At 35.5% G+C, this 22,500-nt stretch overlaps 1 protein-coding gene across 9 annotated transcripts in view; it reads left to right on the plus strand.

Annotated features, from left to right (window-relative positions):
* Positions 1–22,500, plus strand: part of herc2 (HECT and RLD domain containing E3 ubiquitin protein ligase 2) — a 362,023-nt gene that overhangs the window by 283,487 nt on the left and 56,036 nt on the right. For all 9 annotated transcript variants that reach the window (XM_072915066.1, XM_072915069.1, XM_072915071.1 and 6 more), the window contains exons 76-78: positions 739–1,053; positions 8,317–8,531; positions 8,597–8,774. In XM_072915066.1, coding sequence (XP_072771167.1) covers positions 739–1,053; positions 8,317–8,531; positions 8,597–8,774 — 708 coding nt within the window. The remainder of the gene's footprint in view (positions 1–738; positions 1,054–8,316; positions 8,532–8,596; positions 8,775–22,500) is intronic.

The following is a 22,500-nucleotide window of genomic DNA, read 5'->3' on the forward strand; positions in this document are numbered from 1 at the left end:
GTAAGTTTATATATGTTTATATATGTACATATGTATATATGTTCATATAATAGACATATGTATATATGTGTGTATGTATATAAATGTGTGTATGTGTATATATGTACAGGATGAGTGTATTTCTGTATATGTATGTGTGTGTATATGTTTGTATTTATATATGTATGTATATATGTGTATATATACAGTATATATATATATATATATATATATATATATATATATATATTTACACACACACAAAAATGTGTTAATATATGTAGGTTTATATATATAGCTGTATATGTACCATTTTTAAATGTTTTACTTTGAGATCTATCTGTTGATTATCAGTTTTTAATTATTTAAAATGTTGTATTCTTTGTTTTATCCTCTTTTTGTCATAGAAAACTTTTTTCAAAGGACAAACACAAACTATGCAGTACTTTTCCTAAAAATAATGTCAAAGTGCATTATTTTATGTGAAGTTATTGGAGCCTTAAATAGGTCACTAATTCATTAGAATTTGGATTCAATAGTATTTTTGGAGCATTGACAGTTTTTAAAGAAAAAAACAACTGCACTGCAGCTTTGTGTTATTAGTCAACTTTGCAACTTTTTCTCCTTACATTTCACCTGTTTGATCTTTTATTACACTTTTTTGTTTTATTTTTGTAGTACCGTGTAGTGTAGTATAGTATGTTTAGAATGTGTACACCCCAGCTCTGCACTGGACTTACTCTCTGCCGTGTCTGCAAGGTGACCAAGAAGATCCGCGAGCTGATGGCCGACCACGAGAGCATGACCGTCCTGCACGAGAGTCACGACTTGTTCAAGCGCGAGCACGACGAGCAGCTGGTGCAGTGGATGAACCGCCGGCCCGACGACTGGACCCTGTCCGCGGGGGGCAGCGGCACCATCTATGGCTGGGGCCACAACCACCGCGGTCAGCTGGGGGGCATCGAAGGGGCGAAGGTCAAAGTGCCCACCCCGACGGAGACCCTCTCCACACTGCGGCCCGTGCAGCTCATTGGAGGCGAGCAAACTCTGTTTGCTGTGACCGCTGATGGAAATGTGAGCAATCATATCACTTACTCCTCCTACAAGGTCTCCACAACAGAAGAGTATTATTAAACTGCAAAAAGTCAGTGTTCAAAAACAAGAAAAAAAATACAAAAATGAGGGGTATTTTATTTGAACTAAGCAAAATGATCTGCCAATAGAACAAGAAAATTTGGCTTGTCAAGACTTTCCCAAACAAGTAAAATTAGCTAACCTCAGTGAACCCAAAAATACCTTAAAATAAGTATATTCTCACTAATAACAAGTGCACTTTTCTTGGTAGAAAAAAAAAAAAAAAAAGAGACCTTTTTGCTCAATATGTTGAAAAATATTCTTAAGTTAAGTAAATGCTAGTGCCATTATCTTGGCATAATGATATGCGCTCAGCATAATTTTTTTATTTTTTTATCTTTTTACTTATTTTTATTTTTTTATTTTATTTTATTTATTTATTTTATTTTATTTTTATTTTTATTTTTTTTAATTTTTTTTATTTTTATTGATCAATCCAACAAAACAATACACAACAATACCATAATAATGCAATCCAACAAAACAATACACAACAATACCATAACAATGCAATCCAATTCCAAAACCAAACCCGACCCAGCAAGATTCAGAATAGCAATAAACAGAGCAATTGAGAGGACACACAAACACGACACAGAACAATCTAAAAGCAGTGAAACAAAAATGAATTTTATCAACAACAGTATCAATATTAGTAACAATTTCAACATAGCAGTGATTAAAAATCCTTCATTGACATTATCATTACAGACAGTAATAAAAAAAAAAAAAAATGAACAACAGTGTCACAGCTTGACAACACACTGTGTCCAATATTTTCCAGAAATATAGAATAAGTCCTATTTTTAGATAAAAACTAATTTAAATTAAAGCTGCAAGCAGCGATGGACGGGACCGACTTTGACGGCACATAAAATCCAAACCGGAGCAGTAATTAAAACTCTTTGGTCAACTTATAATCAGAAGGGTTCAATCTCTCTCCTGTGCTAGTTTGAAGCCGACACAACAAATGCGCTCAGAGGAGATAATGTTTGAAAAAAGGTGATAGATTTTTACAAAACTTTTGTTTTGAAGGGGGAATTGCAAACTTCCTGTTGATTTTTGCTGGGGGTTGTCAATACATGAAATGTAGGTCTAAGTGAGACCTACATAGAGGTTTTTGTTTCATGTCTCTACGACATTCCTACCGGAGGTTACAGGCAGTTTTGTCTGAGTTTTCTTCCTAGGAGCAGTTGTGTCTGTGATTTCTTCCTAGTGGGCGCTGGAGCGCAATTTTGAGTTTTGGGGTTGTTGGTTTTTTTTTATTAGATCACAATTTTTGCCAGTCCTGATGTGTGTGTCCAGTTTGGTGAGTTTTGAAGCATGTTAAAGGGGTCAAATTACAGCTCAAAGAGGCAAAAGTGACTGTTTTTACAAAACTTTTGTTTTGAAGGGGGAATTGCCAACTTCCTGTTGATTTTTGCTGAAGGACGTCAAAGTATGAAATCTAGGTCTAAGTCAGACCTACATAGAGGTTTTTGTTTCATGTCTCTACGACGTTTCTACTGGACGCGAAAGGCAGTTTTGTCTGAGTTTTCTTCCTAGGGGGCGCTAGAGCGCAATTTTGAGTTTTGGGGTTGAGTTTTTTTTTTTTTATTACATCACAATTTTTGCCAGTCCTGATGTGTGTGTCAAATATGGTGAGGTTTGAAGCATGTTAAGGGGGTCAAATTACAGCTGAAAGAGGCAAAAGTGACTGTTATTACAAAACTTTTGTTTTGAAGGGGGAATTGCCAACTTCCTATTGATTTTTGCTGGGGGTTGTCAATATATGAAATGTAGGTCTAAGTGGGACCTACATAGAGGTTTTTGTTTCATGTCTCTAAGACATTCCTACTGGAAGTTACAGGCAGTTTTGTCTTGAGTTTTCTTCCTAGGAGTAGTTTTATCTGTGTTTTTTCCTACGGGGTGCTAGAGCGCAATTTTGAGTTTTGGGGGTTTTTTTTTTATTAGATGGCAATTTTTGCCAGTCCTGATGTGTGTGTCAAATATGGTGAGGTTTGAAGCATGTTAAGGGGGTCAAATTACAGCTGAAAGAGGCAAAAGTGACTGTTTTTACAAAACTTTTGTTTTGAAGGGGGAATTGCCAACTTCCTGTTGATTTTTGCTGAAGGATGTCAATATATGAAATCTAGGTCTAAGTCAGACCTACATAGAGGTTTTTGTTTCATGTCTCTAAGACTTTTCTACTGGACGTTACAGGCAGTTTTGTCTGAGTTTTCTTCCTAGGAGCAGTTGTGTCTGTGTTTTCTTCCTAGGGGGCGCTAGAGCGCAATTTTGAGTTTTGGGGTCGGGTTTTTTTATTAGATCACAATTTTTGCCAGTCCTGATGTGTGTGTCCAGTTTGGTGAGTTTTGAAGCATGTTAAGGGGGTCAAATTACAGCTGAAAGAGGCAAAAGTGACTTGTTTTTACAAAACTTTTGTTTTGAAGGGGGAATTGCCAACTTCTTGTTGATTTTTGCTGAAGGACGTCAAAGTATGAAATCTAGGTCTAAGTCAGACCTACATAGAGGTTTTTGTTTCATGTCTCTACGACGTTCCTACCTGAAGTTACAAGCAGTTTTGTCTGTTTTTTCCTAGGGGGCGCTAGAGCGCAATTTTGAGTTTTGGGGTTTGTTGTTTTTATTAGATGGCAATTGTTGCCAGTCCTGATGTGTGTGTCAAATATGGTGAGGTTTGAAGCATGCTAAGGGGGTCAAATTACAGCTGAAAGAGGCAAAAGTGACTGTTTTTACAAAACTTTTGATTTGAAGGGGGGATTGCCAACTTCCTGTTGATTTTTGCTGAAGGATGTCAATGTATGAAATCTAGGTCTAAGTTAGACCTACATAGAGGTTTTTGTTTCATGTCTCTAAGACGTTTCTACTGGACGTTAAAGGCAGTTTTGTCTGAGTTTTCTTCCTAGGAGCAGTTGTGTCTGTGTTTTCGTCCTAGGGGGCGCTAGAGCGCAATTTTGAGTTTTGGTTATTTTTTTTTTTTTAATAGATCACAATTTTTGCCAGTCCTGATGTGTGTGTCCAGTTTGGTGAGTTTTGAAGCATGTTAAGGGGGTCAAATTACAGCTCAAAGAGGCAAAAGTGACTGTTTTTACAAAACTTTTGTTTTGAAGGGGGAATTGCCAACTTCCTGTTGATTTTTGCTGAAGGATGTCAATGTATGAAATCTAGGTCTAAGTCAGAGCTACATAGAGGTTTTTGTTTCATGTCTCTACAATGTTCCTACCGGAAGTTACAAGCAGTTTTGTCTGTGTTTTTTCCTAGTGGACGCTAGAGCGCAATTTTGAGTTTGGGGATTTTTTTTTTTTATTAGATGGCAATTTTCGCCAGTCCTGGTGTGTGTGTCAAATATGGTGAGTTTTGAACTATGTTAAGGGGGTAAAATTACAGCTCAAAGAGGCAAAAGTGACTGTTTTTACAAAACTTTTGTTTTGAAGGGGGAATTGCCAACTTCCTGTTGATTTTTGCTGAAGGACGTCAAAGTATGAAATCTAGGTCTAAGTCAGACCTACATAGAGGTTTTTGTTTCATGTCTCTACGACATTTCTACTGGACGCGAAAGGCAGTTTTGTCTGAGTTTTCTTCCTAGGAGCAGTTGTGTCTGTGTTTTCTTCCTAGGGGGCGCTAGAGCGCAATTTTGAGTTTTGGGGTTGAGTTTTTTTTTTTTATTAGATCACAATTTTTGCCAGTCCTGATGTGTGTGTCAAATATGGTGAGGTTTGAAGCATGTTAAGGGGGTCAAATTACAGCTGAAAGAGGCAAAAGTGACTGCTATTACAAAACTTTTGTTTTGAAGGGGGAATTGCCAACTTCCTATTGATTTTTGCTGGGGGTTGTCAATATATGAAATGTAGGTCTAAGTGGGACCTACATAGAGGTTTTTGTTTCATGTCTCTAAGACATTCCTACTGGAAGTTACAGGCAGTTTTGTCTGAGTTTTCTTCCTAGGAGTAGTTTTATCTGTGTTTTTTCCTACGGGGTGCTAGAGCGCAATTTTGAGTTTTGGGTTTTGTTTTTTTTATTAGATGGCAATTTTTGCCAGTCCTGATGTGTGTGTCAAATATGGTGAGGTTTGAAGCATGTTAAGGGGGTCAAATTACAGCTCAAAGAGGCAAAAGTGACTGTTTTTACAAAACTTTTGTTTTGAAGGGGGAATTGCCAACTTCCTGTTGATTTTTGCTGAAGGATGTCAATGTATGAAATCTAGGTCTAAGTCAGACCTACATAGAGGTTTTTGTTTCATGTCTCTACGACGTTCCTACCTGAAGTTACAAGCAGTTTTGTCTGTTTTTTCCTAGGGGGCGCTAGAGCGCAATTTTGAGTTTTGGGGTTTGTTGTTTTTATTAGATGGCAATTTTCGCCAGTTCTGATGTGTGTGTCAAATATGGTGAGGTTTGAAGCATGTTAAGGGGGTCAAATTACAGCTGAAAGAGGCAAAAGTGACTGTTTTTACAAAACTTTTGATTTGAAGGGGGAATTGCCAACTTCCTGTTGATTTTTGCTGAAGGATGTCAATGTATGAAATCTAGGTCTAAGTCAGACCTACATAGAGGTTTTTGTTTCATGTCACTAAGACGTTTCTACTGGACGTTAAAGGCAGTTTTTTCTGAGTTTTCTTCCTAGGAGCAGTTGTCTGTGTTTTCTTCCTAGGGGGCGCTAGAGCGCAATTTTGAGTTTTGGGTTTTTTTTTTTTTTTAATAGATCACAATTTTTGCCAGTCCTGATGTGTGTGTCCAGTTTGGTGAGTTTTGAAGCATGTTAAGGGGGTCAAATTACAGCTCAAAGAAGCAAAAGTGACTGTTTTTACAAAACTTTTGTTTTGAAGGGGGAATTGCCAACTTCCTGTTGATGTTTGCTGAAGGATGTCAATGTATGAAATCCAGGTCTAAGTCAGACCTACATAGAGGTTTTTGTTTCATGTCTCTAAGACTTTTCTACTGGACGTCACAGGCAGTTTTGTCTGAGTTTTCTTCCTAGGAGCAGTTGTGTCTGTGTTGTCTTCCTAGGGGGCGCTAGAGCGCAATTTTGAGTTCTGGGGTCGGGTTTTTTTATTAGATCACAATTTTAGCCAGTCCTGATGTGTGTGTCCAGTTTGGTGAGTTTTGAAGCATGTTAAGGGGGTCAAATTACAGCTCAAAGAGGCAAAAGTGACTGTTTTTACAAAACCTTTGTTTTGAAGGGGGAATTGCCAACTTCCTGTTGATTTTTGCTGAAGGATGTCAATGTATGAAATCTAGGTCTAAGTCAGACCTACATAAAGGTTTTTGTTTCATGTCTCTAAGACGTTTCTACTGGACGTTAAAGGCAGTTTTTTCTGAGTTTTCTTCCTAGGAGCAGTTGTGTCTGTGTTTTCTTCCTAGGGGGCGCTAGAGCGCAATTTTGAGTTTTGGGGTTGGGTTTTTTTTTTTATTAGATCACAATTTTTGCAAGTCCTGATGTGTGTGTCCAGTTTGGTGAGTTTTGAAGCATTTTAAGGGGGTCAAATTACAGCTCAAAGAGACAAAAGTGACTGTTTTTACAAAACTTTTGTTTTGAAGGGGGAATTGCCAACATCCTGTTGATTTTTGCTGAAGGATGTCAATGTATGAAATCTAGGTCTAAGTCAGACCTACATAGAGATTTTTGTTTCATGTCTCTAAGACGTTTCTACTGGACGTTAAAGGCAGTTTTGTCTGAGTTTTCTTCCGAGGAGCAGTTGTGTCTGTGTTTTCTTCCTAGGGGGCGCTAGAGCGCAATTTTGAGTTTTGGGGTTGGGTTTTTTTTTTTTTATTAGATCACAATTTTTGCCAGTTCTGATGTGTGTGTCCAGTTTGGTGAGTTTTGAAGCATGTTAAGGGGGTCAAATTACAGCTCAAAGAGGCAAAAGTGACGGTTTTTACAAAACTTTTGTTTTGAAGGGGGAATTGCCAACGTCCTGTTGATTTTTGCTGAAGGATGTCAATGTATGAAATCTAGGTCTAAGTCAGACCTACATAGAGGTTTTTGTTTCATGTCTCTACGACATTCCTACCGGAAGTTACAAGCAGTTGTGTCTGTGTTTTTTCCTAGGGGGTGCTAGAGCGCAATTTTGAGTTTTGGGGTCGGTTTTTTTTTATTAGATCACAATTTTTGCCAGTCCTGATGTGTGTGTCCAGTTTGGTGAGTTTTGAAGCATGTTAAAGGGGTCAAATTACAGCTCAAAGAGGCAAAAGTGACTGTTTTTACAAAACCTTTGTTTTGAAGGGGGATTTGCCAACTTCCTGTTGATTTTTGCTGAAGGATGTCAATGTATGAAATCTAGGTCTAAGTCAGACCTACATAGAGGTTTTTGTTTCATGTCTCTAAGACGTTTCTACTGGACGTTAAAGGCAGTTTTGTCTGAGTTTTCTTCCGAGGAGCAGTTGTGTCTGTGTTTTCTTCCTAGGGGGCGCTAGAGTGCAATTTTGAGTTTTGGGGTTGGTTTTTTTTTTTTATTAGATCACAATTGTTGCCAGTCCTGATGTGTGTGTCAAATATGGTGAGGTTTGAAGCATGTTAAGGGAGTCAAATTACAGCTGAAAGAGGCAAAAGTGACTGTTTTTGCAAAACCTTTGTTTTGAAGGGGGAATTGCCAACTTCCTGTTGATTTTGGCTGAAGGATGTCAATGTATGAAATCTAGGTCTAAGTCAGACCTACATAGAGGTTTTTGTTTCATGTCTTTAAGAAGTTTCTACTGGACGTTACAGGCAGTTTTGTCTGAGTTTTCTTCCTAGGAGCAGCTGTGTCTGTGTTTTCTTCCTAGGGGGCGCTAGAGTGCAATTTTGAGTTTTGGGGTTGGGTTTTTTTTTATTAGATCACAATTGTTGCCAGTCCTGATGTGTGTGTCAAATATGGTGAGGTTTGAAGCATGTTAAGGGAGTCAAATTACAGCTGAAAGAGGCAAAAGTGACTGTTTTTACAAAACCTTTGTTTTGAAGGGGGAATTGCCAACTTCCTGTTGATTTTTGCTGAAGGATGTCAATATATGAAATCTAGGTCTAAGTCAGACCTACATAACTGAAACACCAAAATATATGACACTGAGATGTATACCTGTTAAACAAACTAAAAAAAAAAAGCTTGCATGGTAAAATGCAAAAATAGGATCAAGTTGTCAATATTTCCATTCAGAGGAAGGTAAAGCAATATTAGACATGACAAAATCGGTTAGAAGATGATTGAAAAGATGACAATGTGTTTGATCCTAGCTGTACGCCACGGGCTACGGCGCAGGAGGCAGGCTGGGTATCGGGGGCACAGAGTCGGTGTCCGCCCCCACCCTGCTGGAGTCCATCCAGCACGTCTTCATCAGGAAAGTGGCGGTGAACTCGGGAGGGAAGCACTGCTTGGCGCTGTCCTCCGAGGGAGAAGTGTACTCGTGGGGCGAGGCGGAGGACGGAAAACTGGGCCACGGCAACAGAAGGTCAGCAAAGTGCTGGATGCAACTCCAGGAGGTCTCGTCCCACCTAGTCTCCTCTCGTCCTTCAGCCCCTGCGATCGTCCTCGGGTGATCGAGTCCCTGCGGGGACTGGAGGTGGTGGACATCGCCGCGGGGGGAGCACACAGCGCTTGCATCACGGCCAGCGGCGAGCTCTTCACCTGGGGGAAGGGCCGATATGGACGGCTGGGTCACGGGGACAGCGAGGACCAGCTGAAGCCCAAGTTGGTCAGTGAACGCAACCTTAATTATTAACACCTTGCAAGGAGGCTGAAAACTCTATCAGTGTTTTATATACATAATTATTGATATATTTTCTGAGTATAACGGCTGTGTAACATGAATTTGCCATGTTATTCTTATTTAACTATGGAAATGAATTTTTGTTTTGCAGTAATTGTTTGAATATTATTAATATATCGGTCGATATTGATAAATATTGAAATTTTTTATGACTTGGAAAATAAGGAGCAGGAGAAAAATATATTTTATTTGGAAAGTAACTTCCTGTTATTGTAATCAAGGCAGACAGGAAATGTCAACAACATACTCAAATCACCTTGGACACTTCACAATAAGATCCTAAAAATAATGGCTATGTAAGAAATGCTTCATAAAGTGTAAGAAAATAGTGCAAAGTGTGAAAATGTAAACATACAGAAACCTGAGAGGAACTATTTTCTGCAGGTTTAGTGGCAGGAAATAACGGCTGTGTAACATGAATTTGCCATGTTATTCTTATTTAACTATGGAAAGGAATTTTGGTTTTGCAGTAATTGTTTAAAAATTCTTAATATATCGGTCGATATTGATAATTATTGACATTTTTTATGACTGATGGAAAATAAGGAGCAGGAGAAAAATATATTTTATTTGAAAATTAACTTCCTGTGATTATAATCAAGGCAGACAGGAAATGGCAACAAAATAGTCAAATCACATTGCACACTTAACAAGAAGATCTTAAAAATAATGAATATGTAAGAAATGCTTCATGAAGTGTAAGAAAACAGTGTAAAGTGTGAAAATGTAAATAAACACAGAGAAACCTGAGAGGAACTATTTTCTGCAGGTTTAGTGGCAGGAAATAACGGCTGTGTAACATGAATTTGCCATGTTATTCTTATTTAACTATGGAAAATAATTTTGGTTTTGCAGTAATTGTTTAAATATTCTTAAAATATCGGTCGATATTGATATTTATTGACATTTTTTATGACTTATGGAAAATAAGGAGCAGGAGAAAAATATATTTTATTTGAAAAGTAACTTCCTGTGATTGTAATAGATAGATAGAGAGTACTTTATTGATTCCTTCAGGAGAGTTCCCTCAGGAAATAATCAAGGCAGAAAGGAAATGTCAACAACATACTCAAATCACATTGAACACTTCACAATAAGATCTTAAAAATAATGGTTATGTAAGAAATGATTCATAAAGTGTAAGAAAATTGTGTAAAGTGTGACAATGTAACTTCCTGTGATTAGAATCAAGGCAGACAGGAAATGTCAACAACATACTCAAATCACATTGAACACTTCACAGTAAGATCCTAAAAATAATGAATATGTAAGAAATGCTTCATAAAGTGTAAGAAAATAGTGTAAAGTGTAACAATGTAAACACAGAAACCTGAGAGGAACTATTTTCTGCAGGTTTAGTGGCAGGAAATAATGGCTGTGTAACATGAATTTGCCATGTTATTCTTATTTAACTATGGAAAGGAATTTTTGTTTTGCAGTAATTGTTTGAATATTATTAATATATCGGTCGATATTGATAAATATTGAATTTTTTTATGACTTTTGAAAAATAAGGAGCAGGAGAAAAATATATTTTTATTTGAAAATTAACTTCCTGTGATTATAATCAAGGCAGACAGGAAATGTCAACAAAATAGTTAAATTGCATTGAACACTTAACAATAAGATCTTAAAAATAATGAATATGTAAGAAATGCTTCATAAAGTAAGAAAATAGTTTAAAGTGTGAAAATGTAAACATAGAGAAACCTGAGAGGAACTATTTTCTGCAGGTTTCGTGGCAGGAAAAATAACGGCTGTGTAACATGAATTTGCCATGGTATTCTTATTTAACTATGGAAAATAATTTTGGTTTTGCAGTAATTGTTTAAATATTCTTAAAATATCGGTCGATATTGATAATTTATTGACATTTTTTATGACTTATGGAAAATAAGGAGCAGGAGAAAAATATATTTTATTTGAAAAGTAACTTCCTGTGATTGTAATAGATAGATAGAGAGTACTTTATTGATTCCTTCAGGAGAGTTCCCTCAGGAAATAATCAAGGCAGACAGGAAATGTCAACAACATACTCAAATCACATTGAACACTTCACAATAAGATCTTAAAAATAATGAATATGTAAGAAATGATTCATAAAGTGAAAGAAAATTGTGTAAAGTGTGAAAATGTAACTTCCTGTGATTAGAATCAAGGCAGACAGGAAATGTCAACAACATACTCAAATCACATTGAACACTTCACAATAAGATCCTAAAAATAATGAATATGTAAGAAATGCTTCATAAAGTGTAAGAAAATAGTGTAAAGTGTAACAATGTAAACACAGAGAAACCTGAGAGGAACTATTTTCTGCAGGTTTAGTGGCAGGAAATAATGGCTGTGTAACATGAATTTGCCATGTTATTCTTATTTAACTATGGAAAGGAATTTTTGTTTTGCAGTAATTGTTTGAATATTATTAATATATCGGTCGATATTGATAAATATTGAAATTTTTTATGACTTGGAAAATAAGGAGCAGGAGAAAAATATATTTTTATTTGAAAATTAACTTCCTGTGATTATAATCAAGGCAGACAGGAAATGTCAACAACATACTCAAATCACATTGAACACTTAACAATAAGATGATTTAGGGCTATATAAATAAAGATTGATTGATTGATTGATTGATCTTAAAAATAATGAATATGTAAGAAATGCTTCATAAAGTAAGAAAATAGTGTAAAGTGTGAAAATGTAAACATAGAGAAACCTGAGAGGAACTATTTTCTGCAGGTTTCGTGGCAGGAAAAATAACGGCTGTGTAACATGAATTTGCCATGGTATTCTTATTTAACTATGGAAAATAATTTTGGTTTTGCAGTAATTGTTTAAATATTCTTAAAATATCGGTCGATATTGATAATTTATTGACATTTTTTATGACTTATGGAAAATAAGGAGCAGGAGAAAAATATATTTTATTTGAAAAGTAACTTCCTGTGATTGTAATAGATAGATAGAGAGTACTTTATTGATTCCTTCAGGAGAGTTCCCTCAGGAAATAATCAAGGCAGAAAGGAAATGTCAACAACATACTCAAATCACATTGAACACTTCACAATAAGATCTTAAAAATAATGATTATGTAAGAAATGATTCATAAAGTGTAAGAAAATTGTGTAAAGTGTGACAATGTAACTTCCTGTGATTAGAATCAAGGCAGACAGGAAATGTCAACAACATACTCAAATCACCTTGGACACTTCACAATAAGATCCTAAAAATAATGGCTATGTAAGAAATGCTTCATAAAGTGTAAGAAAATAGTGCAAAGTGTGAAAATGTAAACCTGAGAGGAACTATTTTCTGCAGGTTTAGTGGCAGGAAATAATGACTGTGTAACATGAATTTGCCATGTTATTCTTATTTAACTATGGAAAATAATTTTTGTTTTGCAGTAATTGTTTGAATATTCTTAATATATCGGTCGATATTGATAAATATTGAATTTTTTTATGAGCTTTGAAAAATAAGGAGCAGGAAAATATAATTTATTTGAAATGTAACTTTCTGTGATTATTATCAAGGCAGACTGGAAATGTCAACAACATAGTCAAATCACATTGAACACTTAATAAGATCTTCAAAATAAGGAATATGTAAGAAATGCTTCATAATGTGTAAGAAAATAGTGCAAAGTGTGAAAATGTAAACATGGAGAAACCTGAGGAACTATTTTCTGCAGGTTTAGTGGCAGGAAATGTGTAACATGAATTCTTATTCTTATTTAACTATGGAAAGGAATTTTGGTTTTGCAGTAATTGTTTAAATATTAATATATCGGTCGATATTGATATTTATTGACATATTTTATGACTTATGGAAAATAAGGAGCAGGAGAAAAATATATTTTATTTGAAAAGTAACGTCCTGTGATTGTAATAGATGGATAGAGAGTACTTTATTGATTCCTTCAGGAGAGTTCCCTCAGGAAATAATCAAGGCAGACAGGAAATGTCAACAACATACTCAAATCACATTGAACACTTCACAATAAGATCTTAAAAATAATGAATAAGTAAGAAATGATTCATAAAGTGTAAGAAAATAAAGTGTGACAATGTAACTTCCTGTGATTATTATCAAGGCAGACTGGAAATGTAAACACAATAGTAAAATGTACATTGAGCACTTAACAATAAGATCTTAAAAATAAGGAATATGTACGAAATGCTTCATAAAGTGTAAGAAAATAGTGCAAAGTGTGAAAATGTAAACAGAGAAACCTGAGAGGAACTATTTTCTGCAGGTTTAGTGGCAGGAAATAACTGCTGTGTAACATTAATTTGCCATGTTATTCTTATTTAACTATGGAAAGGAATTTTGGTTTTGCAGTAATTGCTTAAATATTATTAATATATCAGTCGATATTGATAATTTTTGACATCTTTTATGACTTATGGAAAATAAGGAGCAGGAACAAAAAATATTGTATTTGAAATGTAACTTCCTGTGATTATAATCAAGGCAGACAGGAAATGTCAACAAAATAGTCAAATCACATTGAACACTTAACAAGAAGATCTTAAAAATAATGAATATGTAAGAAATGCTTCATGAAGTTTAAGAAAATAGTGTAAAGTTTGAAAATGTAAATAAACACAGAGAAACCTGACAGGAACTATTTTCTGCAGGTTTAGTGGCAGGAAATAACGGCTGTGTAACATGAATTTGCCATGTTATTGTTTTTTAACTATGGAAAATAATTTTTGTTTTGCAGTAATTACTTAAATATTAGTAATATATCGGTCGATATTCATAATTATTGACAGACATTTTTTATGACTTTTGGAAAATAAGGAGCAGGAGAAAAATATAATTTTATTTGAAAATTAACTTCCTGTGATTGTAATCAAGGCAGACAGGAAATGTCAACAACATACTCAAATCACATTGAACACTTCACAATAAGATCTTAAAAATAATGAATATGTAAGAAATGCTTCATAAAGTGTAAGAAAATAGTGCAAAGTGTGACAATGTAACTTCCTGTGATTATTATCAAGGCAGACTGGAAGTGTCAACAAAATAGACAAATCACATTGAACACTTAATAAGATCTTAAAAATAAGGAATATGTAAAAATGCTTCATGAAGTGTAAGAAAATAGTGCAAAGTGTGAAAATGTAAACAGTGAAACCTAAGAATAACAATTTTCTGCAGGTTTAGTGGCAGGAAATAACGGCTGTGTAACATGAATTTGCCATGTTATTCTTATTTAACTATGGAAATTAATTTTTGTTTTGCAGTAATTGTTTAAATATTATTAATATATCGGTCGATATTGATACATTTTTAAAATTTTTATGAGCTGTGAAAAATAAGGAGCAGGAGAAAAATATAATTTATTTGAAATGTAACTTCCTGTGATTATAATCAAGGCAGACAGGAAGTGTCAACAACATACTCAAATCACATTGAACACTTAACAATAAGATCTTACAAATAATGAATATGTAAGAAATGCTTCATAAAGTGTAAGAAAATAGTGCAAAGTGTGAAAATGTAAACATAGAGAAAACTGAGAGGAACTATTTTCTGCAGGTTTAGTGGCAGGAAATGACGGCTGTGTAACATGAATTTGCCATGTTATTCTTATTTAACTATGGAAATTAATTTTTGTTTTGCAGTAATTGCTTAAATATTATTAATATATCGGTCGATATTGATAATTATTGACATTTTTTATGATTTATGGAAAATAAGGAGCAGGAGAAAAATATATTTTATTTGAAATGTAACTTCCTGTGATTATAATCAAGGCAGACAGGAAATGTCAACAAAATAGTTAAATTGCATTGAACACTTAACAAGAAGATCTTAAAAATAATGAATATGTAAGAAATGCTTCATGAAGTGTAAGAAAATAGTGTAAAGTTTGAAAATGTAAATAAACACAGAGAAATCTGAGAGGAACTATTTTCTGCAGGTTTAGTGGCAGGAAATAATGGCTGTGTAACATGAATTTGCCATGTTATTCTTATTTAACTATGGAAAATAATTTTGGTTTTGCAGTAATTGTTTAAATATTCTTAATACATCAGTCGATATTGATAATTATTGACATTTTTTATGACTTATGGAAAATAAGGAGCCCGAGAAAAATATATTTTATTTGAAAAGTAACTTCCTGTGATTGTAATAGATAGAGTACTTTATTGATTCCTTCAGGAGAGTTCCCTCAGGAAATAATCAAGGCAGACAGGAAATGTCAACAACATACTCAAATCACGTTGAACACTTCACAATAAGATCTTAAAAATAATGAATATGTAAGAAATGATTCATAAAGTGTAAGGAAAATTGTGTAAAGTGTGAAAATGTAACTTCCTGTGATTAGAATCAAGGCAGACAGGAAATGTCAACAACATACTCAAATCACATTGAACACTTCACAATAAGATCCTAAAAATAATGAGTATGTAAGAAATGCTTCATAAAGTGTAAGAAAATAGTGCAAAGTATGACAATGTAACTTCCTGTGATTATTATCAAGGCAGACTGGAAATGTCAACAAAATAGTCAAATCACATTGAACACTTAACAATAAGATCTTAAAAATAAGGAATATGTAAGAAATGATTCATAAAGTGTAAGAAAATAGTGCAAAGTGTGAAAATGTAAACATAGAGGAACCTGAGAGGAACTATTTTCTGCAGGTTTAGTGGCAGGAAATAACTGCTGTGTAACATGAATTTGCCATGTTATTCTTATTTAACTATGGAAAGGAATTTTTGTTTTGCCAGTAATTGTTTGAATATTATTAATATATCGGTCGATATTGATAAATATTGACATTTTTTATGACTTATGGAAAATAAGGAGCAGGAGAAAAATATATTTTATTTGAAAAGTAACTTCCTGTGATTATAATCAAGGCAGACAGGAAATGTCAACAAAATAGTCAAATCACATTGAACACTTAACAATAAGATCTTAAAAATAATGAATATGTATGAAATGCTTCATAAAGTGTAAGAAAATTGTGCAAAGTGTGACAATGTAACTTCCTGTGATTATAATCAAGGCAGACAGGAAATGTCAACAACATACTCAAATCACATTGAACACTTCACAATAAGATCTTAAAAATAATGGATATGTAAGAAATGATTCATAAAGTGTAAGAAAATAAAGTGTGACACTGTAACTTCCTGTGATTATTATCAAGGCAGACAGGAAATGTAAACACAATAGTAAAATGTACATTGAGCACTTAATAAGATCTTAAAAATAAGGAATATGTACGAAATGCTTCATAAAGTGTAAGAAAATAGTGCAAAGTGTGAAAATGTAAACACACAGAAACCCGAGAGGAACTATTTCCTGCAGGTTTAGTGGCAGGAAATAACGGCTGTGTAACATGAATTTGCCATGTTATTCTTATTTAACTATGGAAATTAATTTTTGTTTTGCAGTAATTGCTTAAATATTCTTAATATATCGGTCCATATTCATAATTATTGACAGACTTTTTTTATGACTTTTGGAAAATAAGGAGCAGGAGAAAAATATATTTTATTTGAAAAGTAACTTCCTGTGATTGTAATCAAGGCAGACAGGAAATGTCAACAAAATAGTCAAATCACATTGAACACTTAACAATAAGATCTTAAAAATAATGAATATGTACGAAATGCTTCATAAAATGTAAGAAAATAGTGTAAAGTGTGACAATGTAAACATAGAGGAACCTGAGAGGAACTATTTTCTGCAGGTTTAGTGGCAGGAAATAATGTCTGTGTAACATGAATTTGCCATGTTATTCTTATTTAACTATGGAAAGGAATTTTTGTTTTGCAGTAATTGCTTAAATATTCTTAATATATCGGACGGTATTGATAATTTTTGACATTTTTTATGACTTATGGAAAATAAGGAGCAGGAGAAAAATATATTTTATTTGAAATGTAACTTCCTGTGATTATAATCAAGGCAGACAGGAAATGTCAACAAAATAGTCAAATCACATTGAACACTTAACAAGAAGATCTTAAAAATAATGAATATGTATGAAATGCTTCATAAAATGTAAGAAAATAGTGTAAAGTGTGACAATGTAAACATAGAGGAACCTGAGAGGAACTATTTTCTGCAGGTTTAGTGGCAGGAAATAACGTCTGTGTAACATTAATTTGCCATGTTATTCTTATTTAACTATGGAAAGGAATTTTGGTTTTGCAGTAATTGCTTAAATATTATGAATATATCGGACGATATTGATAATTTTTGACATTTTTTTCTGACTTATGGAAAATAAGGAGCAGGAGAAAAATATATTTTATTTGAAATGTAACGTCCTGTGATTATAATCAAGGCAGACAGGAAATGGCAACAAAATAGTCAAATCACATTGAACACTTAACAAGAAGATCTTAAAAATAAGGAATATGTAAGAAATGCTTCATAAAGTGTAAGAAAATAGTGCAAAGTGTGAAAATAAAACCCGACTGACGATTGTCAGACGTTAAGTATTCATTTAGCTGCTGTGCAACAATCTTTTGGGAGTATTTTAGAGATAAAGGGGAGGTGCGATACCAGCGGAAGGTCAGAATCAAGGTTAGGTCTTTTAAGCAGAGGATGAATAAATGAAAACATGTAAACATAGTGAAACCTGAGAACTACTATCTGCAGGTTTAGTGGCAGGAAGTTACAGCTGTGCTCTAAAGGGTGAGCTGAGGTGGCGTGGTGTTGGCGCTCTCGCCTTGCGTTTTTTTTTTTTAACAAATCCAAAAAAAAAGTCCTCTTTGATACACAATTTCATCATTTTGCAAACTTGATAGTTGATACTGTCACCTGATTGGCTGTCGGCATGTCACTCCCACTGATCAGTGATCACTTCCTGCGTTGCTCGGTTAGCTCAGAGTGAGTGTCTTTGTTCATGCCATACTTCCCCTTTCCTTCCACCAAGAAGAAGGAAAATTATTAAACGTTTTATCAAACACTTTTTTTTTATTTTATTGATATCATTTACATGCCGCTCAGTTTCAACTCATGAAATAAGTAGATGTACTGAACATATTTGATGATATCAGCAAAAAAAACTAGTTTAGGGTTATATGGGGTTTTTACATAATGGTTGGTCGTATTTTACAAAAGGCTACTAGGCGCTAGCAGCTACACAACAGCGAAGCACACAATAGCACACAAGCTAAACATACGTAGGGATGGCTACTAAACCTGCTACTTTTTCGGCACCGATCGAATCCCACCGGTTCTACCGAGCACCGATTCATGTCAAATCCAGCAGTGGCGTGTTACGGTACCTGATGTCACGCTCCGTTGCCGACTCTTCGCACTTGGCGATCACTCCAGCAGCACTGAGAGCGGACCATCTCTAGGTAATGTTGCAGCTTTTAATACAAAACAAAGAAACTGACTCAAAAAAATCCCTCCAATGTAAGAAAAGTATGGCTCCACTTTTCCCAAAATTGCGCTAGCTCGATGCTAACATACATTGGCTTTGCCAGTGACACGCTACTGATTAGCATTAGCGATTTTAACATGGCGATTTCAACACCTCCAAATGTGGTCATGAGAACTACAGCTAAGACGCACGTTACAATCAAACAGCCGGTGCGTGCACTGCAAAAAGTCAGTGTTCAAAAACAAGAAAAAAATAAACAAAAATTATGGGTATTTTACTTGAATTAAGCAAAATTATCTGCCAATAGAACAAGAAAATTTGGCTTGTCAAGACTTTCCAAAACAAGTCAAATTAGCTAACCTCAATGAACCCAGAATTACCTTAAAATAAGTATATTCTCACTAATAACTAGAGATGTCCGATAATGGCTTTTTTGCCGATATTCCGATATTGTCCAACTCATAATTACCGATACCGATATATACAGTCGTGAAATTAACACATTATTATGCCTAATTTTGTTGTGATGCCCCGCTGGATGCGTTAAACAATGTAACAAGGTTTTCCAAAATAAATCAACTCAAGTTATGGGGAAAAAATGCCAACATGGCACTGCCATATTTATTATTGAAGTCACAAAGTGCATTATTTTTTTTAATATGCCTCTAAACAGCAGCTTGGAATTTGGGACATGCTCTCCCTGAGAGAGCATGAGGAGGTTGAGGTAGGGGGGGGCGGGGGGTGTATATTGTAGCGTCCCGGAAGAGTTAGTGCTGCAAGGGGTTCTGGGTATTTGTTCTGTTGCGTTTATGTTGTGTTACGGTGCGGATGTTCTCCCGAAATGTGTTTGTCATTCTTGTTTGGTGTGGGTTCACAGTGTGGCGCATATTTGTAACAGTGTTAAAGTTGTTTATACGGCCACCCTCAGTGTGACCTGTATGGCTGTTGACCAAGCATGCCTTGCATTCACTTGTGTGTGTGAAAAGCCGTAGGTATTATGTGATTGGGTCGGCACGCAAAGGCAGTGCCTTCAAGGTTTATTGGCGCTCTGTACTTCTCCCTACGTCCGTGTACACAGCGGCGTTTTAAAAAGACATACATTTTACTTTCTGAAACCGATACTGATCATTTTGAAACCGATACCGATAATTTCCGATATTACATTTTAAAGCATTTATCGGCCGATAATATCGGACATCCCTACTAATAACAAGTGCACTTTTCTTGATAGAAAAAAAAAAAAAGAGTCCTTTTTTTCTCAATATGTTGAAAATTATTCTTAAATGAAGTAAATGCTAGTGCCATCATCTTGACATAATTATATGCACTTGGCATTACATTTCTTGAAACCAGCAAACGTATACTAAAAACTAGTTTATTTTTCTTAATGGAAAGGAAGCAGTTAAGAATATACTTCTTAACTGCGAGAGATCATTTAGGACCAAAACAATTAAAACAAGTAAAACACTCATAAAATCTGCTTAGTGAGAAAAATGATCTTATCCGACAGAAAATAAGCAAATATCACCCTTATTTGAGGTATTTAATCTTACTTAGATTTCAGTTTTTGCAGTGTAATAAGTACAATACTCACAGTATTTACACTATTTAGGGCGCAACATAAAAATAAAAAAACACACCATAAATAATACACTACTGCCATCTAACGTCTTGGACTTGCAACTTAATGTCACACTTGGTCATGGAACAAGATGTACTGGACAGCAGTTTCCATAATCACAATGTTGCAATAAAAAAATGAATTTTACAATCAACGACATTTAATATTTACTAACGTACAAAAGAGTATTGAAAATTGGCACCTTTGAGTCAGATCCCAATCCCAAGTACCGGGAATCTGAATCTGAACGTTAGCCATCCATTCTGGTAAATGTTCGTTAGTGAAGAATATTGCAGTATAAAAGAGCACATTTGTATTAAATAATTATATTTGCATATTACTTACACATTCAAAGCAGTGCCAGAAAGTATCCAGTAACAAACGTGTCCGCATCATTTGATTTGCTGTATCATGAGCGTGTTAAGAGTCATTGTGGCCACTCTTCACTGCAAAAACTGAAATCTAAGTACAAACCCCGTTTCCATATGAGTTGGGAAATTGTGTTAGATGTAAATATAAACGGAATACAATGATTTGCAAATCATTTTAAACCCATATTCAATTGAATGCACTACAAAGACAAGATATTTGATGTTCAAACTCATTAACTTTATTTTTTTTTTGCAAATAATAATTAACTTAGAATTTCATGGCTGCAACACGTGCCAAAGTAGTTGGGAAAGGGCATGTTCACCACTGTGTTACATCACCTTTTCTTTTAACAACACTCAATAAATGATTGGGAACTGAGGAAACTAATTGTTGAAGCTTTGAAAGTGGAATTCTTTCCTATTCTTGTTTTATGTAGAGCTTCAGTCGTTCAACAGTCCGGGGGTCTCCGCTGTCGTATTTTAGGCTTCATAATGCGCCACACATTTTTGATGGGAGACAGGTCTGGACTGCAGGTGGACCAGGAAAGTACCTGCACTCTTTTTTTACGAAGCCACGCTGTTGTAACACGTGCTGAATGTGGCTTGGCATTGTCTTGCTGAAATAAGCAGGGGCGTCCATGAAAAAGACGGCGCTTAGATGGCAGCATATGTTGTTCCAAAACCTGTATGTACCTTTCAGCATTAATGGTGCCTTCACAGATGTGTAAGTTACCCATGTCTTGGGAACTAATGCACCCCCATACCATCACACATGCTGGCTTTTGAACTTTGCGTCGATAACAGTCTGGATGGTTCGCTTCCCCTTTGGTCCGGATGACGCGATGTCGAATATTTCCAAAAGGATGGGGCAAGGTACACCCCTTTGTCCACAACTGCGTGAGCAAATAGTCAAACAGTTTAAGAACAACGTTTCTCAAAGTGCAATTGCAAGAAATTTAGGGATTTCAACATCTACAGTCCATAATATCATCAAAGGGTTCCGAGAATCTGGAGAAATCACTTCACGTAAGCGGCATGGCTGGAAACCAACATTGAATGACCGTGACCTCCGATCCCTCAGACGGCACTATATCAAAAACCAACGTCAATCTCTAAAGGATATCACCACATGGGCTCAGGAACACTTCAGAAAACCACTTAAACTAAATACAGTTGGTCGCTACATCTGTAAGTGCAAGTTAAAGCTCTACTATGCAAAGCGAAAGCCATTTATCAACAACATCGAAACCAGGACCAGAAACGCCGCCAGCTTCTCTGGTCCTGAGCTCATCTAAGATGGACTCATGCAAAGTGGAAAAGTGTTCTGTGGTCTGACGAGTCCACATTTCAAATTGTTTTTGGAAATATTCGACATCGTGTCATCCGGACCAAAGGGGAAGCGAACCATCCAGACTGTTATCAACGCAAAGTTCAAAAGCCAGCATCTGTGATGGTATGGGGGTGTATTAGTGCCCAAGACATGGGTAATTTACACATCTGTGAAGGCACTATTAATGCTGAAAGGTACATACAGGTTTTGGAACAACATATGCTGCCATCTAAGCGCCGTCTTTTTTATGGACGCCCCTGCTTATTTCAGCAAGACAATACCAAGCCACATTCAGCACGTGTTACAACAGCGTGGCTTCGTAAAAAAAAAGAGTGCGGGTACTTTCCTGGCCCGCCTGCAGTCCAGACCTGTCTCCCGTCGAAAATGTGTGGCGCATTATGAAGCGTAAAATACGACAGCGGAGACCCCCGGACTGTTGAACGACTGAAGCTCTACATAAAACAAGAATGGGAAATAATTCCACTTTCAAAGCTTCAACAATTATCGTTTATTGAGTGTTGTTAAAAAACTACTTTTGCACATGTTACAGCCATGAAATTCTAAGTTAATGATTATTTGCAAAAAGAAAATAAAGTTTGAGTTTGAACATCAAATATCTTGTCTTTGTAGTGCATTCAACTGAATATGGGTTAAATGATAAATGATAAATGGGTTGTACTTGTATAGCGCTTTTCTACCTTCAAGGTACTCAAAGCGCTTTGACACTACTTCCACATTTACCCATTCACACACACATTCACACACTGATGGAGGGAGCTGCCATGCAAGGCGCTAACCAGCACCCATCAGGAGCAAGGGTGAAGTGTCTTGCTCAGGACACAACGGACATGACGAGGTTGGTACTAGGTGGGGATTGAACCAGGGACCCTCGGGTTGCGCACGGCCACTCTTCCACTGCGCCACGCCGTCCCCCGGGTTGAAAATTATTT

Source organism: Nerophis lumbriciformis, linkage group LG18 (genome assembly GCF_033978685.3).
Source record: "Nerophis lumbriciformis linkage group LG18, RoL_Nlum_v2.1, whole genome shotgun sequence".
Lineage (NCBI taxonomy): Eukaryota > Metazoa > Chordata > Actinopteri > Syngnathiformes > Syngnathidae > Nerophis > Nerophis lumbriciformis.